Source organism: Madurella fahalii (genome assembly GCF_045866475.1).
Source record: "Madurella fahalii IFM 68171 DNA, scaffold_5, whole genome shotgun sequence".
Lineage (NCBI taxonomy): Eukaryota > Fungi > Ascomycota > Sordariomycetes > Sordariales > Madurella > Madurella fahalii.
In genome coordinates, this window is record NW_027263975.1 from 968,492 (window position 1) to 983,905 (window position 15,414).

At 56.5% G+C, this 15,414-nt stretch overlaps 4 protein-coding genes across 4 annotated transcripts; 3 read left to right on the plus strand and 1 right to left on the minus strand.

Annotated features, from left to right (window-relative positions):
- Window positions 1–297: 297 nt before the first annotated feature.
- On the plus strand, window positions 298–1,811 carry MFIFM68171_08847 (Aldehyde dehydrogenase domain-containing protein; the record flags this gene model as incomplete). Its single annotated transcript, XM_071064266.1, has 3 exons — window positions 298–702; window positions 760–1,644; window positions 1,698–1,811. 3 exons carry the CDS (start codon window positions 298–300, stop codon window positions 1,809–1,811), a joined length of 1,404 nt encoding a protein of 467 aa, XP_070920367.1.
- Window positions 1,812–2,625: 814 nt separating this feature from the next.
- On the plus strand, window positions 2,626–3,583 carry MFIFM68171_08848 (uncharacterized protein; the record flags this gene model as incomplete). The annotated part of the gene is made up of 3 exons (XM_071064267.1): window positions 2,626–2,721; window positions 2,789–2,847; window positions 2,917–3,583. 3 exons carry the CDS (start codon window positions 2,626–2,628, stop codon window positions 3,581–3,583), a joined length of 822 nt encoding a protein of 273 aa, XP_070920368.1.
- A 537-nt stretch (window positions 3,584–4,120) lies between these two features.
- On the minus strand, window positions 4,121–5,570 carry ERG8 (phosphomevalonate kinase; the record flags this gene model as incomplete). Its single annotated transcript, XM_071064268.1, has 2 exons — window positions 4,121–5,237; window positions 5,287–5,570. The coding sequence occupies 2 exons, from the start codon at window positions 5,568–5,570 to the stop codon at window positions 4,121–4,123; spliced, it is 1,401 nt and encodes a 466-aa protein (XP_070920369.1).
- Window positions 5,571–7,840: 2,270 nt separating this feature from the next.
- MFIFM68171_08850 (uncharacterized protein) lies at window positions 7,841–11,371 on the plus strand (the record flags this gene model as incomplete). Its single annotated transcript, XM_071064269.1, has 1 exon — window positions 7,841–11,371. One exon carries the CDS (start codon window positions 7,841–7,843, stop codon window positions 11,369–11,371), a length of 3,531 nt encoding a protein of 1,176 aa, XP_070920370.1.
- Window positions 11,372–15,414: the final 4,043 nt, after the last annotated feature.

The window sequence follows — 15,414 nt, forward strand, 5'->3', positions numbered from 1 at the left end:
AATGCCACCGGCATAAATACAGGGTCAATTGAATCCTTGACTCTTCAGAGTACGCTGCAAATATGTACCTTCTAGAACAGATGCATTGACCCATGCTGTCCCGCCTCTATCTTATCTGGTTTTATCGTGTATCTTATCGCCTACCCAATGGGCGGGGGACCGAGGGGCAATGAGAGCTCAGAACTAGCCACTTGCAACTCTGTTATTCCATTCCTGTTTTATCCCGTAATATCTTGAATCCTTCGTTTTCCGGGCTTGAAACCCAGTTCGCCTCCTGATTTGTTCAAAGTCTGCGCCATGTCTGTCGAGGTTATCGCGACCATTTCGCCGACTACCGACGAGCCCATCTTCACGCGCAACGGCATCTCGGCCCAGGAACTCAACGAACTCCCAGATATTGCCGTTCAAGCGTTCGAGTCATGGCGCACCACTCCGCTGCAACAGCGTCAAGAAATCATCAAAAAGGCGCTCAAGGTCCTCGACAAGAAGCAGGATGAGTTGGCCACGGAGCTCACAGTCCAGATGGGCCGTCCGATTGCGTACACAGCCAAGGAAGTTACTACTGCCATCAAGAGAGCCGATTATCTCCTCAAGATCAGCGACGATGTCCTCAGAGATACCCCCGGGGAGGCAGAGACGGGCTTCAAGAGGTTTATCCGCAAGGTGCCCGTGGGGCCGGTCCTCATCATATTTGCCTGGAACGTAGGTGCTACTCTTGGTGATACATGTGATGCAAAGACACTGAGGAATTCCTGTCAGTACCCTTACCTAATTCTCGTCAATGCATTAATCCCGGCACTTCTGTGCGGCAACTCGGTCATCCTCAAGCCGTCTCCACAGACACCCACCGTCGTGGAGCAGGTGGCCAAGGCCTTCGCCGAGGCCGGCTTGCCCAACGGCGTGATACAATACTTCCACTCCGGCTCCCCTACCATTATTGAGTCGATTGTGAGGAATCCCAAGATTGCCCTAGTCTGCTTCACCGGCTCGGTAGCTGGTGGTTTGGCCGTCCAGGCCGCAGCATCGAACCGCATCGTCAATGTAGGCCTGGAGCTCGGTGGGAAGGACCCCGCATATGTTCGAGGGGATGTCGACATTGCATGGGCGGCCGAAGAGATTGTCGACGGCGCCGTATTCAACTCGGGCCAGAGCTGCTGCTCAATAGAGCGCGTTTACGTCGACGAAAAGATCCACGACGAGTTTGTCTCTGCGCTTCAAAACGTTCTCAAGGGGTATAAGCTCGGGGATCCTCTAGACAAAGGCACACACCTCGGTCCAGTCATATCGAAGAGGTCAAAGGAGACCATCCAGGCGCATATCAAGGATGCCCTCGCCAAGGGCGCCATCAATGCCACCCCCGCAAACGAGTCGTTTAGCAGTCTTCCGGCGAAAGGGAACTTCGTCGCGCCCACTCTTCTCACAAACGTGGACCACAGCATGACGGTCATGAAAGACGAAACCTTTGGACCAGTCATTCCCGTCATGAAGGTGAAGAACGACGAGGAGGCAGTGAAGCTGATGAATGACAGCGAGTTTGGTCTGACGGCTAGCATATGGACGAAAGACGCGGAGAAAGGCTATGAATTATGCGATATGGTCGAAGCTGGCACCGTTTTCGTCAATCGCTGCGATTTCCCGAGTCCCGTAAGTAGAAATTTGATGTCGCGCTGCTGAACGCTACTGACGGAGACATACAGGATCTAGCTTGGACGGGATGGAAGAACTCTGGGAAAGGTGTCACTTTGAGTAAATATGGCTTTGACCAGTTTGTCAAGCTGAAGAGCTATCATTTGAAGGACTACCCTAAATAGGGGTTGCGGATCCCTGGCCGCTGCCCTTAACGCAGGGAGGAATTTAGTAAGGGATTTCGTCAATCGCCCACATATCGGTTCAGAATCAAATGACCGACAGCCAATTACAATCATCCGAGGGGCCAGACTTTGTCAACGTTGTCTCGTGAGGAAATCTCAGCTGATTCTCGCTCATTCCAAGTGCGCGGTCAAGGAGGTGCGGAAACGGCATGGACCTCCCCTGGGAAAGGCTTCCCCTGTCGACTCCCATTCCAATGCCCTCGCCCTGCCTGGTCTCTCAATCAGGGAGCACGTTCCGTAGGTATGGAACTGACGATCCGATGCGGCAGTCTTATTTCTTTGACATTTCCCACCTCCCTCGGCTATGTGCCACCAGCCCTGTCTTTGTACCGGACCCGTCTTTGGAGTGCCGCGGGCATCGGGCCAGCTTACAAAAGGGAAAACCTTGACGAGCCGGGAACTTTGGTCAACGGGAACCTCAACTTCTCTTGCCGCTCCTTTGTTCCTTGAACCCCGTTGTGCGTTGCTCTACGCTCATTATTGGTCCACCTCTGTGGCATCCCGCTCGTTCCAGTCCGCCGGTGTCGTCGATTGGGAGCTCTCGCGCGCCATTACTTCATCGCGAGAACCCCGAAGCTTCCCATCTTTGATAGCTCTTGTTTGCGCTCCATCGCGTTCGTCCTGAGCACTATTAGTCACGCTGCCTTGGTACATCATCCGGAGACACGATCTAACAGTCTGTTGCCGCAGCCTGTTCGCATCTCCTCAACGGTGGCTCAACACTCCGATAGTATCCTCAACTTCCATAACGACGATGAGCGTCTGCGCCGAGGTTAAGAGGCTCTACGCATCTCTGCAAGAGATGATCGGCCTCCGGCGCAGGAAGGGAGTCAAGCATCCTCTACAAATCGTACGCCACACCTCCTTCCCTCCTCTTGAATGTCTTCAGTCCACTCTAACCAAACCTCCCCATTCAGTCTGAGCCCTTCAACTTCAAAAAAGAAACCACCACCCTCCCAGGCTTCACGGAAGACGAGTACGCCCTCTCCCGCAACCCCCACTTTTATCCCACCACCCGCACTAACATCCCCCTTCCCCCTTCCAGAATAGCCGTCCTCCGCGAAAAAGCAGCCGCCTCACGCCTGGGCATCGCCGACGTCGGCGCCGATGCCTTCGCCAGCACCAAGACGCGCAGCGCCCTGCTCACGCCCGCGCGGCTCTCGGGCCCGCTCCCGCCGCTCCCGCTCGCCCCGTCGTCATCGTCCGCCCCGCGGAGCGGGACAAACCCCTTCCTCGTCGTCCCCGTCCTCCCCATCCCGATCCCCGGCAGCGGCAGTGGTGCCAGCAGCCGCCGCAGCAGCCACCACCGGTCCGGCTCGTCGTCGCTCAGGAGCAGCAGCACGGCCGCCACCAACCTGACGGCTGCCACGACGCGGTGGCCGGCGAGGGTGGCGGCCACGCACTCGATGAATGACTTATTGCTTTTGGGGGCGGGCGGCGGGGGCGGGGGTGGGCCCGCGGCTGCGGCTGCGGCTGCGGTGCAGCTTGCGGCTGGACCATCTGCGGGCGGTGCGGCGGGCGCGGTCTCGTCGTTGGATCTGGACTTTGACCTGGATCTGGACCTGAACCTGGATGTGATGGAGATGGAGAGGGAGTTTGACTTGAGCTTGGACATGGAGTTTGAGCTTGGGGGCTGCCGCATGGTGAGTCCGCTGTCGCCTTCGATGAAGGGGAGTGGGTTGGTGGGGAAGAAGGGGAGGTTTGAGGTTTGAGGATCTGGTGAGAAGCTCCGCGGAAGGGAAGAAGGTTTAAAAAAAGGGGGTGGGTTGGCATTACGATGCGTTTGGTTGAGTTTGATCGTTTCTTTTCACTCGTTCTCCCAACACTTGGTTTCCTGCTCTCATCTAGCGAGGTGTTGGCATTATAATGCGACAGAAAACACTTGAATGGTTATAACTTAATAAGGTTGTCTGAAAGGGGCAGAGTGTCTGTTTGTTTTGGGATGGCGATGGGGATCACTTCAACAGTGTCGGTGTTGCTGCTGAGTGCAGGCATTTGGCAAACCTTTAAAAGTATTATTACTGCCTAATAGATTAAAAAAAAAAAGGGACGGATGTACCCAGGTTAAAAGGATACCCGCAGTTTCGCACACGACTGAGTGACAAGCCGACTTGAACTGTAAAAGCTCGTTCGAACCTAGATTAGATCGCTAGTGTGGCTTATACGAACCCATTCAGGCATGTTAAGTCGCTTCCGCTGACCTTTTTTTTGTTCCCTTTCCCTTTTAAACGCCGCATCCCGGAAGACTCTTATTGAAGCCAGCTCACGAATTCTTGCGCATCCTCTGTCCTTACGCCCTCCGTCTCCCCCCTGACCCCCATTAGACGCACCCGTATCCCGTGGTCCCTACTCCACCCCTCCAGGAATTCATTAACCCGCCGCTCAGTCTCCTCGTCATCCTTCATCACCACAGCAGCAGCATCATACCCGCCCGCGCCAGGCACAACGGTGCCGTACACACCAGGCACCTTCTCTAACTCGTTGAGCATCATCACCTGAGTCTCAGGCTCGATGGGCGCTCCGCTGTCCCGCCCCAACTTCCTCATCAACTCCCGCACCGGCCGCATGGCCGCTCCGATCTCCTCTGTCTTGCCCTCCCTCAAGACCTCAGCAAGCCTGTCCACGCACCCCTGCAACCCCCCATATGCCCTGCCGGCATCGTCGGGGTTCCTATCCCTCCACTCGTGCACCTTCTTGACCATGCTCACCGTCTGCGTCCCGCAGTCGACGTCACACATGCGGATGGCCACACCGGCCGGCAGGCCCACCAGCTCGGGCCGCACCTGGCAGTCCCAGTCGCCCTGGTTGACCGTGTGGGTGACGAGCGGGGCAAAGTTGGGCTCGCCGGGGGCGACGGCGGGGATTAGGCCCGGGCTGAAGCGGCGGTAGACCGAAGAGCCGTAGACGGCCGTCGCCACGTCGAAGCCGCTGCCGACCTTGCCCTGCGCGGCGCAGTGCGCGAGCTGCGCGAGGTTGTGCAGCACGCGCCGGCCCTCCTCCGACGTCACGTCGAAGCTGAGCGGGTCCATGTAGTGCGCGAGCAGGGCGGCTGTCAGGGCGGTGACGATGGCGGCCGAGGAGCCCAGCCCCGTCTTGTGCGCGTCGCGGAGGGATGTGTCGTAGTGCCGGAAGCGGGTGCCGCACTGCTGCTGCTGCTGCTGCTGCTGCTGCTGCTGCTGCTGCTGCGTGGTCTTGGGGCCGTCTGATTCCCCTACGGGGCTGGAGTAGTAGTCGTTGTCGGCGAGGACGATGAAGGAGGCGGGCTTGAAGCTCTCCTTTGTGTGGCGCTTGTCCGCGTAGGCGATGTAGGTGAGGACGTAGTTAAGAGTAGTCTCCACAAAGTGATTTGCGTCGGCCGGAGGGCCGCTGTGAGAGAGTGAGCACGCGTTCTTCTGGCTTTGGTAGGTTGACTCACCTCTGCAGCTGAGTGACCTTGATCCCGCCCGCATTGTCAACAAGGCGGTACCCGTATCTCCAGGTGGCGTTCAGAAACTGGGGGCTTTGCACGACAATCTCGGAGATGTGGACGCCTTCGCTGGTTGGTATCTCTTGGGCGAGGACGTGTATCCGGGCACTCAGGCCAAAGACAAGCCCTGTATGACGGCGGTCGAGGACGATGTACCCGCCAGCAAGGAGCACCTTCCCGGGGGCCGAGACAACCACTGTAGGGTTTCTCCTGGCTCTATCGGAGCCCGCCATAATTCCTTTGATATAGTGAAGAACTACGACCTGAAGACAGAGGAGTGGGAAGACAGAAACGGAGACACAAAAGCGGGTTACCGAATAACACGAAGGCAAAGAGCAGCCTTCGGCAACTTGTCCGCAACCAAGTCTGGGAAACCTCGTGATCGCTTCAGTTATTGTTGTTTTGGTCCTAGGTTTTGTAGCGTGCAACCCCTCGCTAAGTAAGTTTTGTCTGGAGCACTAAGAGGGGTAATGGCTGGACGCGGGGCGGGTCCTGATTGGAGAAGATGCGGGGCAGCTGGAATCATGACGAACGAGAGGTTCAGGCGAGCTGAACGGAAGCTGAGTGGAAGGCTGAGTGACCTTCAACCATCCTTCCTGATGTTGATGTTGAGGGAATGTTGGGTATTCTACATTAGAGCGAGTTCGACGAATTCGGGTCACTGTCTGTCATTGTCCATGTCATTGGTACGTAAGGCGCCAAGCCTGGGTTTGAGAGACAGTCTCATTCACCAAGTGAACGACAAAGCTAATTAGAGTCGAGTGCAGATTGCATCACGACGGCATCAAGTGCAGCTGCAGGAAGCAGCCTCGGTGAGAAACGCGTAGTCGTTCACATTGATGGGTGCCTGGGGCCGCACGCATCACAAGCCGACCAGCAGGCGTCGTCAGCAAAGACCTTGGGGTGCGGGGTGGGGGGGGGGGGGTCTGGGTCGTGGAGATAGCGACGGGGCTCGGGTTTCATGAGTCCCGAGCTCCGTCGGTGATAGACGGAATCGGTGGTGGAGCCCGCTGCACTAAAAGCCGGGGCGGTGGGTGGGTGCCTGGTAAGCCGGGCTGCGACATCAGGCCGTCTCGTAGCGGCGAATTTTCGTTGTTTGAGGCACATGTGACCCTCCTTCTTTTGCCAGAGGCATCCAGCGCCTTTCCCTCTTCCGGTCGGCCATCTGATAATCGGTAAACCGGATAGTCAGAGGCCTGTCGTGACTGGTAAGCCAGCACACAAGAGGCGGTCTCGTTGCGAAGAAGAAACGACAGGAAAAGCAGAACGCAAGCCGGAAACGCTCATTCGCGGGTTGTGCAGAGACATGCATGATTCACACACGCTACCTCTCTTTGAACGTAGTCTAGAATCTATCAGCTGCTTTCGAATAGGTTCTTTAGAGAGCGGTAAAGCTGCTTAAGTCCAGGTACCGCTGTAAAACTAGCGACAAACCTAACGTCGCCCCCCGGCGTCTTTCCGTGTGTTTGGGTTGCGGTTGACAGCTGAGAGCCTTGCGGTCTTACGGTGTTAGCAAATGCGAAGGGAGGCGGCTTGGATCCGTACCTCTTCCCCCAAGAAAATGTGCGGGCTGACTTCGGTGTGCTAGAGCATTAACATTCCTTGGACATGGGTCCCGGCAAGGCCTCCGGGCTAATCCAATGATCAACTGTATTCCCGGACCCACAAGATCCACCAACCTTCCCACGTCCGGTTTCTCTTCGTTTTTGATGTGTCCCGGAAATATCCCCCGCTCAGCCCGCCTCCGAGTCTTCCGCCAACGCGGTCCCATTCGTCATCCCTTGCCTGGATCGGGTCCTCCCTGCTTGCCTGAGATTGCTGTTGACGCTCCGAGGAGAGGGGATCACGAAAACCCAGGTGTGCATGAAGATACTTCGCTCTACGCGGCCCGCTCGAAATTGCCATCTGTTCTTTCCGGCTTGCAAGATGTGCGACGACCGGATTGGGTGAGTGAGGCAGGCTAATCGAGACAAATGTTCCCGAGTTGCTAGTTCCAGCTGCGCGTCGCTTTGGTTCCATTTAAGGTGGACGGGCCAAGCTCTGACCAAGGAGCTGCTCCCGAATCCACCCGCCTTTTGAGAAGGGAAAAAAAAAAAAAAGTCGCAAATGCCATCCGATTCGTTTAGCGGCAACCGATCCATGACACACCCCAATATTTGAATACAGTCATTCCCACCTTCGGCTCTCTCTCTCCTTGATGACTGCTCACTCATATCTTCAGAATAATCCAATTATACCCAGGTCGCGCGTTTGTTTGACGGCTTCATAGTCCGTCAAATGAACCTGCAATTGCGCATACCTCCATTTTCCCCTGTGAGTTGGACCAATTCCCGCTTCCGCGCATCGTGTCGCGTGCGCGCCGCCATCGCTGCCGTTCCCTTCTACCGGGACCCCCAGGGACGGCGGCGGTGATCACCAGCACGGAGCAAACCACATCGGTCAAGCGGCAATTCTTGCTGACTTTCTCTTGCAACAGACCCCTTCCCCCTCAGGCGTCTCCTAAATGCCCTCCGTCTACTCGTCGGTCTTCCAGAGCTTTATCCGACAAGGATTTTCAAAGTCTTTTACCCACGGTTACGCCCAATCGGTCGTAGCTGCCACTCACCCTCATGTTCTAAACTCGCAGAACCGCCCGTCGTTTGCGCGGCGGAATAGTGCCAGGGTCGGCCGGATTTCGACCCTCGGCCTTCATTCCGCCTTCCACAGCACCAGTTCGCACGCAGCCGGCGCGTTAGAACATCGCCATGACAAGGCGATTAACCACGGCGGCCTAGACGCCTACTTCGAGCACCTCCAGAAGTCGCAGGCTACCGACAACGAGGAAGTCGACAAGGAGTGGGTCCAGTTCCAGTTCCCCAAGCGCATCGAATGGAAGCCCACACCGGCCTCGATCCTCCTCGGTTCCGACCCAAAGACCCTCGCGCTCGATGGTGAGGAAGCAGTCGACAACGATGGCGTGCCAAAGGTGCCTCCCGAGGCCGAGGCGGCCCTGGCGCACATCGACGCCGCCATCAACAAAGAGATTGAGGTCCGGAAACAGCTGGAGGCACTGGAAGAGGAGGTGGAATCCCTCCGAGCCGTGTCGCCAGCCTTGGCCGAGCAGCTTGCTGAGGAAATTCGCTCGCGGACGATCACGCCTGTGTCGCGGACACGCACACCGGCCAGCATCGCCCGCAGCCTCACGCCTCCTGTTGACCCGCAGTCCCAGACGTATGCCGACCACCTGACCAAGCTCTCCGAGTCCGGCCGCTACGCCGAGATCCCGGCTGTCTTCGAGGCCATGCTGGTTGCCGGCGTCCGGCCAATCGCGACGGCATACAACGCCTTGCTCATGGCCGCCATCCATCTGCCATCGGAGAAGTGGGAGATCGTCTCCAAGGCCCTTGATGTCTATGCCGATATGCTGCGGCGCAAGGTGCACCCGGACAGCGACACGTACAACATCCTTGTCGGATTGCTCGCCTCCCGCTCGCTCGAGGTCTCGTCGCTCAAGCGGGTTCTGGAAGACAAGCGCCTGCGTTTCGGGGGTATGGACGAGCCCGGCAAGTTCATGTTCGCGTCCCACGAACTTGAGCATGCCATCCTAGGCGAGGATGACCGCCTGGACCTGGCAATCCAGCTATTCGAGTCATCTGTCTCATCAAACAAGGCGCTGTACTCGTCCGAAACCTACCACCAGCTCATTTCGGCCTGCGCCCAGTCTGGCCGCGTCTCGGATATGCTCCAGCTGTTCGAGCACATGGAATCCAGCCGGACCACGCCGTTTGCAGCCACGTTTCCCGCAATGATTACGGCATTCGCCAACTCTGGGGACCTCGTCAGCGCCGTCGAGTGCTACAACGAGTACCGCAACCTGGCGATTGCGAACGACAAGGGGGAGCAGACCCTACAGGATCGACTAGACGCCCAGGTTTATGCTGCCGTGGTTAACGCATACGTCGTCTCGGACAAGCTCGAAGGCGCCATGAAGTTCTACAACAAGATTGTACAGGAGTACGGTGCTCGCGCCTCTGACATCAAGGACGCCATCATTGCTGGCGGCTTTGTTAAGGCTTTCATTGACCGCGGCATCTTCCGGGAAGCGCTTCATTGGGCCCAGGAGATTGAGAGTGAGACTAGAAACTCGGCTATGGGGGAGGTCGTTACCGCTGCCGCCGATCATGGTGACAAGCAGATTGCCATTGCCGCGTTAGCCAATGTCGCTCCGCTCGACGGTATCGCCGTTCCGGCAATTGCTCTGCTTGCGATGAGCGTCCGTGAAGGCGACGTCGCGGCTGCTGCTCGTTACTGGGACCTCTTGTGCAACCCCGCAGTCACGCCGACGTCGTCCTTTATTGAGCCCACAGCCATGTACGCGGTCGCCATGATTGGCTCAGGTCAGGTTCTCGAGGGCCTGACCCAAGCCGAATGGATGTTCCAACGCATCCGTGACAGCGCTGTCGAGCAAAAGTCGCAATTGGCCGACGAGGTTGAGGAAGGCGTCGAATTTATCTCGAGGTTCATGTCCGCCCGAGGGATTGTGGATCCTCGCACAGCTCCGCCAGCCTTGACTTCCACGCCGGCGTTTGCGCCGACGCCCTACCCAACGACTCCCACCGTCGCGAGCCCCGAAGACACGTTCGACCCTTACGCCGCTACCACTGACTTCAAGGGGTCGTTCTTGATTGCTGATGAGCTGGAGGGCGCCACCGACCGCAAGTGGAAGTTCCACCAGGCGCTCGATCGCTTCAAGAACATGCGCCGTGCCGGTCGTCATCCCCGCTACATCACCTATGCGAAGCTCATCTCGGCCGCTGCCCGGCATGGCAAGGCAGATGTCTGCCGTGAAATCCTCGCGACGGCCCGTACCGATGTTCCGCTCCTTCCCCAGTATCCAGTGGTTCGCTATGGCTGGACTTCGATTCTCGACGCGATGGTCGGCGCTTGCCTCACCCTCGGCGACAGGACCCTGGCCGAGCAATACCACCAGGAGTTGCTTGCCATGGGCGCTGCTCCGTCCGCTAACACGTTCGGTCTATACATCACCACGCTCAAGGAATCGGTCAAGACCTTTGACGAGGCTTCTGAGGCGGTCAAGATCTTCCAGCGCGCCAAGGCTGAGGGCGTTCAGCCGAGCTCGTTCCTGTACAATGCTGTGATCGGGAAGCTCGGCAAGGCTCGACGCATTGACGACTGTCTTTTCTACTTTGCCGAGATGCGATCGCTGGGTATCAAGCCGACGTCGGTCACTTACGGCTCCATCATCAACGCGCTCTGCCGTGTCAGCGATGAGAAGTTTGCCGAGGAGCTGTTTGACGAGATGGAGGCCATGCCGAACTACAAGGCGCGGCCGGCTCCGTACAACACCATGATGCAATTTTTCCTGACCACCAAGAGGGACAAGACAAAGGTTCTCGAGTACTTTGAGCGCATGAAGACCAAGGGCATCGCCCCGACCGCCCACACCTTCAAGCTCCTCATTGATGCGCACGCCAGCCTGGAGCCCGTCAATATGGATGCCGCCTGGGAAGTCATTAACATGATCCGGGCCGCCGGCCAGCAGCCCGAACCCGTCCACTACGCCTCGCTGATCCATGCGCGCGGCTGCGTCCTCCACGACATGGAGGGGGCGCGGCGAGCGTTCGATGGTGTCATGGCGGATAGGACGGTCCCCCCGCACCCATGCCTTTTCCAGGCGCTGTTCGAGGCCATGGTCGCCAACCACTGCGTCGCTGACACGGAGCCCGTCCTGAAGTTGATGCGTGCCGAGGGCGTGGAACTGACTCCCTACATTGCCAACACCCTCATCCATGGTTGGGCGGCTGAGAAGAGCATCGCCAAGGCCAAGGAGATCTACGCGGCCGTTGGCCAGGAGAAGCGCGAGCCGAGCACGTACGAGGCCATGACGAGGGCTTTCCTGGCTGTGGCGGACCGTAAAAGCGCTGAGGGCGTGGTGAGCGAGATGCTCGGTCGCGGGTACCCGAATGCCGTCGTCAATAAGGTGCTGGAGTTGCTGGGAGGCGGACACGCTGAGGTGTCGGTTGCTACTGCCTAGGCGGATCGGTCATCTTCGTTTTTACCCCCTTTTTCTAGTCTGTGTTTTTCCTATGTCTCGGTTCCTTCCTCTGCTTTCTGGAAATGATACCCCCTGTGCGATTTTGCAGATCGGTGTGTGTGATGATTGAGATGTTTACAAGTGTGGACATGGTGGGGGGTTGATTATCCCGCGAGCGGAGGAAAGGGAGGGAGGAGGGGGACGTTTCAGTTTCCTTTTTACATTTTCTTTTTTCTTTCCTTTTCCTATGTCCTTGTCACTCAAAAAACAAAAATGGGGTTCGCGCGGGGGGCGGTTCACTGTGGTTCAAGCGGGCGGCGTTTGTGGCATAGACGGGGTGGGAGAAATCGGGGGCCCCAACACCGATTGTGTGTTTTGTGAGGCTCGGTTTTGGGTCGGTCTGCTTTTTGATATTTCTGCGCGGATGGGATAGGACAGGATGGCACGGGACACGGTAGAAGGAAAGACAAATCTCCACTCTGCATAAAGCAAATAATGAAGCGAGGACTAATGGAATGGGGCGGGATCGCATGAACAAACCGGAAGGGATGGGTTGGATGGGGGTGGGCGGCTCGTGGCACAGCATGAAGGGCTTGATGGGCGCTCACGGATTCCGGCCGGCGGTGGTGTACGGCCTGGCTGGCTGGCTGCGGATTATTTTGTTTGTTGTGCGATCAAAACTCGCTTCTGTACTATATTTCAACATGACGAAATTCATCGTTGACCTTGTCGATTTTCTGGTTGGCATTCCTAAGTGCGTCCCGAGTACTCTGACAAACTTCCCCTTTTATGTCATAGAATAGGCGTCGGAGAACATTGTAACCTTAACAATGCTTAACACAAGCTCTAAAAGACGCTCTTTTCTCCCCGAGCTGGCGAGAGCTACCCGTCTTGCCATGGGCTGGCGGATCAGCGGCGTCCTTTGCTATTAATTATTGCTTGCGTTCCGAGCGCTGAAAACCTATTCAGATACCACGGAGCAACGGTCTGCAAAGACGTTCACTCGTGGCGGTCATTGATCTTGAAGGAGTTCGCCCTCTCCTGACCGGCTGGAGACCGCGTCCCCAATCATGGCATGCACACAAGTCACTTTTAAATATGATTGGCTGCAACAATCGGTGTCGAAGTGGGTTGGGTTGGGTCATTACAGCCATGTCATAGCTGATGGAGCTGCAAGACCTGTCGTGGCGAGGAATTACTCCGGAGCCGATCGCGGGGATGAGAGCGGGTGTTGTTTGCGGGGTATTGTTGCTTGTGGTCTGGCTAGGGAATTAAGGTAGACGGTGATGGGGCGTCGACTGCGACAATTCGAGTCTGGAAGTGGACGGTGGCGATTGATTGAGGGAGCATAAATGAAAGGTGGCAAGTGGCCGAGCGGCAAAAAGGTGGGAATGTCACAATTTTATCCTGTTACTTTAGGAAAGCAATCAGAGGTGCTAACAGTCGACTCGGAGAGCGTAACGTTTTCTACGAAATGATCAACCCGATCGCTATAGCCCGTTCCTCTTATCTTACATCCTCCCGGCCCTGAAGCCAGTTGGTCTTTCGCACATCTCTCTTGGTGGCCCAAGATGGCCCTAATTACAGGCTTCGATCATTGTCCCGGCTGGCGTCCGAAGTCAGAGAGTCTTGCGGCCGGTGGGTTAGGAAGCGGAAGGTTAACCTCAGCGTTTCGGGATTGCTTCACGTATTCTGGTCCTTGCTGCTGTGCTGAAGCCCCAGGGTGGCGCAGAGGAGTGGTTGGTATGAAGGCGCTGCCCGTGTGGTGTGTGCTGTCGGAGATGGTGTAAAGAGAGGAGACGTCGGAGGTGGCGTCGGGATGGCCGTGGCCGATGATCGAGGACGAGACATTGGATTGCCTGATCTGTTGGAGCCAGGCGGACAGGGCCGGTCTGGGCTTCTCGATCACCGTGGCTGCACTGCTGGATGGGCGATCGGGAGGGTTTAAAAGAGGTTGATGCATTTGTCCAACTCGGGCGCCGCCGTGAGCATGAGACTTTTGACTTGATGCGTGGCGTATCAAGGACCCGAATCTTGATGGTCCACCGCGGTGCCTTTGAAACAGGAAAAGTGCCAAAGCGGCGATGAGGACGAAGCATGCTTCGGAGATTTAGGTATGGTCAAATATAACGTGGGAAAGTCTAGGCAATACTCACCTATGGAACCAATGGAAATGCCGGCTATTTGTCCGGGAGATAGATTGTTATGACTGTCCGGCGCTTGTGTTGATGGTTCTGTTGTGGAGGCATATGGCACGTCTCGTCTTGTTAGCTAACATTGAAACTGTTGTTCTTTAGATCTCGACTAAGTACCTGTTGCTCTTGTCGTGGCCGATGAACCTGCCTCGGTTGGAGGCATCGCAATAAGACTACTAATTCTCAAGCTGGGATGAACCCCCAGGTTTGTGGTGCGAACTGCGTTATTGGAAGACACAATTTCTGACGTTGATGGTGATGCAGGCAGTGTGAGCGAAGTTGACTCTGACGTGGCTGAGGTTGGTGAAGGAAGCGTAGACGGAGCCAACGCTGACGAGGTTGGGATAACGGTTGTGGTGTCTTCTGTCTGGGTCAACGATGAGGAGAGCTTCGACGAGGACGGCCCGGACGAGGGTACGGTTGATGAATTTGGTATGGTAATAGATGTGCTGAATCCTCTGTTCTTCCCTTTGCCCTTTCCCATCCCGGCCCCTGGGATGATTGAAGCTGGGTTTGCGCTTTTAGTGTCATCATTCTTGGAAGCACCCTGTCGGCCCTGTCGACGCTGCGGATCTCTCGCCTCGATCATGCCGGAGTTTGCCGTGTAAGGTATTCGGCGTCTTCGAGATTTTCGCAAAGTCATTGTGATCTAGGTTTTCGGTGTCGACTTATATTTCAACTAAAATCAAGACTGAGCAACCAGATCATACTAGAACCAATGCCGAAGGACATGTTGGCGCCCTCTTCTCTCACTGAAATCTGTCCCGGGAGACCCATTAATTATGATGGGAATGCCGAGTTTGCTTAACCACATGTGCCGCACACCTAAAGTAACGCCACCAAAGATGCCGGTGCCGGGATCCAATGAGCGTCGACAAGGGCTGCGAGGGGGTGCCGTTTCAGGTTCCCAAGCCACGGCGCGAGAGGGCACCATGAAACTTTGTACGAAGCAAACCGGGGTTGCTCTGTATCCACAAGGTATCACACGAAAGCGGGGAACCGTGCTACGAGTAACTCACAAACCTAGGGTGGCATAGATTGAGTTGGTATAAGACAGGAGGCCAAGCGACGGCAAGGCGGCCAGCGATTGACAGGACTCGACATGATGAAATTGGCAACTTTGACACCAGCCTCTGCTTGAATAACTTGAGTACGCTGTGCTGATCCTTCGAAGGAGGCGGTAGGGATGGTGAGCGATTGATGAGTTTTGTATTGCGTGGGATGATTCCTGCCAGTATCAGTCTCGGCCAACTCTTACTGGGTGCTCAGCGGTAGGAAGCAGCCATGGCCGGATCAGGGCGCTTATCCTATAACAGAACTAGTGCTCGACTAATTCGAAAGCCCCTTCCAGTAAATCCAACGAATAATTCTACCTCTTGACATATAACTGGCCCCTCGGTGTAAGCCAACTACTCTCAACATCCCGTATCTCCATCTACCACCTCCTCGTCTATTCAGCACTATGCTCCTCGAGACTAGCCGCAGGATGCTCTAGCCTGTGGGTCCCGGTCACAATGAACTATAACATGAAGACGCTATCGCCAATACCAAAGGAGCCGGCGGGGTTGTACTGTAGGCGCTATTCAGTTAGCCGTGGAGTTAACTGCCCCGGCCTATTTCCGAGCCTAGCGCCGAATGACGGAGGTCCCGGTGTCGGCGTAGCCGCTCGGACCTTGACTAGCATCATGTTTGAAAGCCTTGAGCTAACACTGCCGTCAATCGCGAGTGATAGCATGCCGTGGCATGGGATTTGCTCTTTGTGTGGTGTTATGGGACCGGCAGTTGGCTGGGCGCTGACGGTACGCTGTGACATCCGAGCACCGTCGTTGGCCCGCGCTGTCCCCAGAT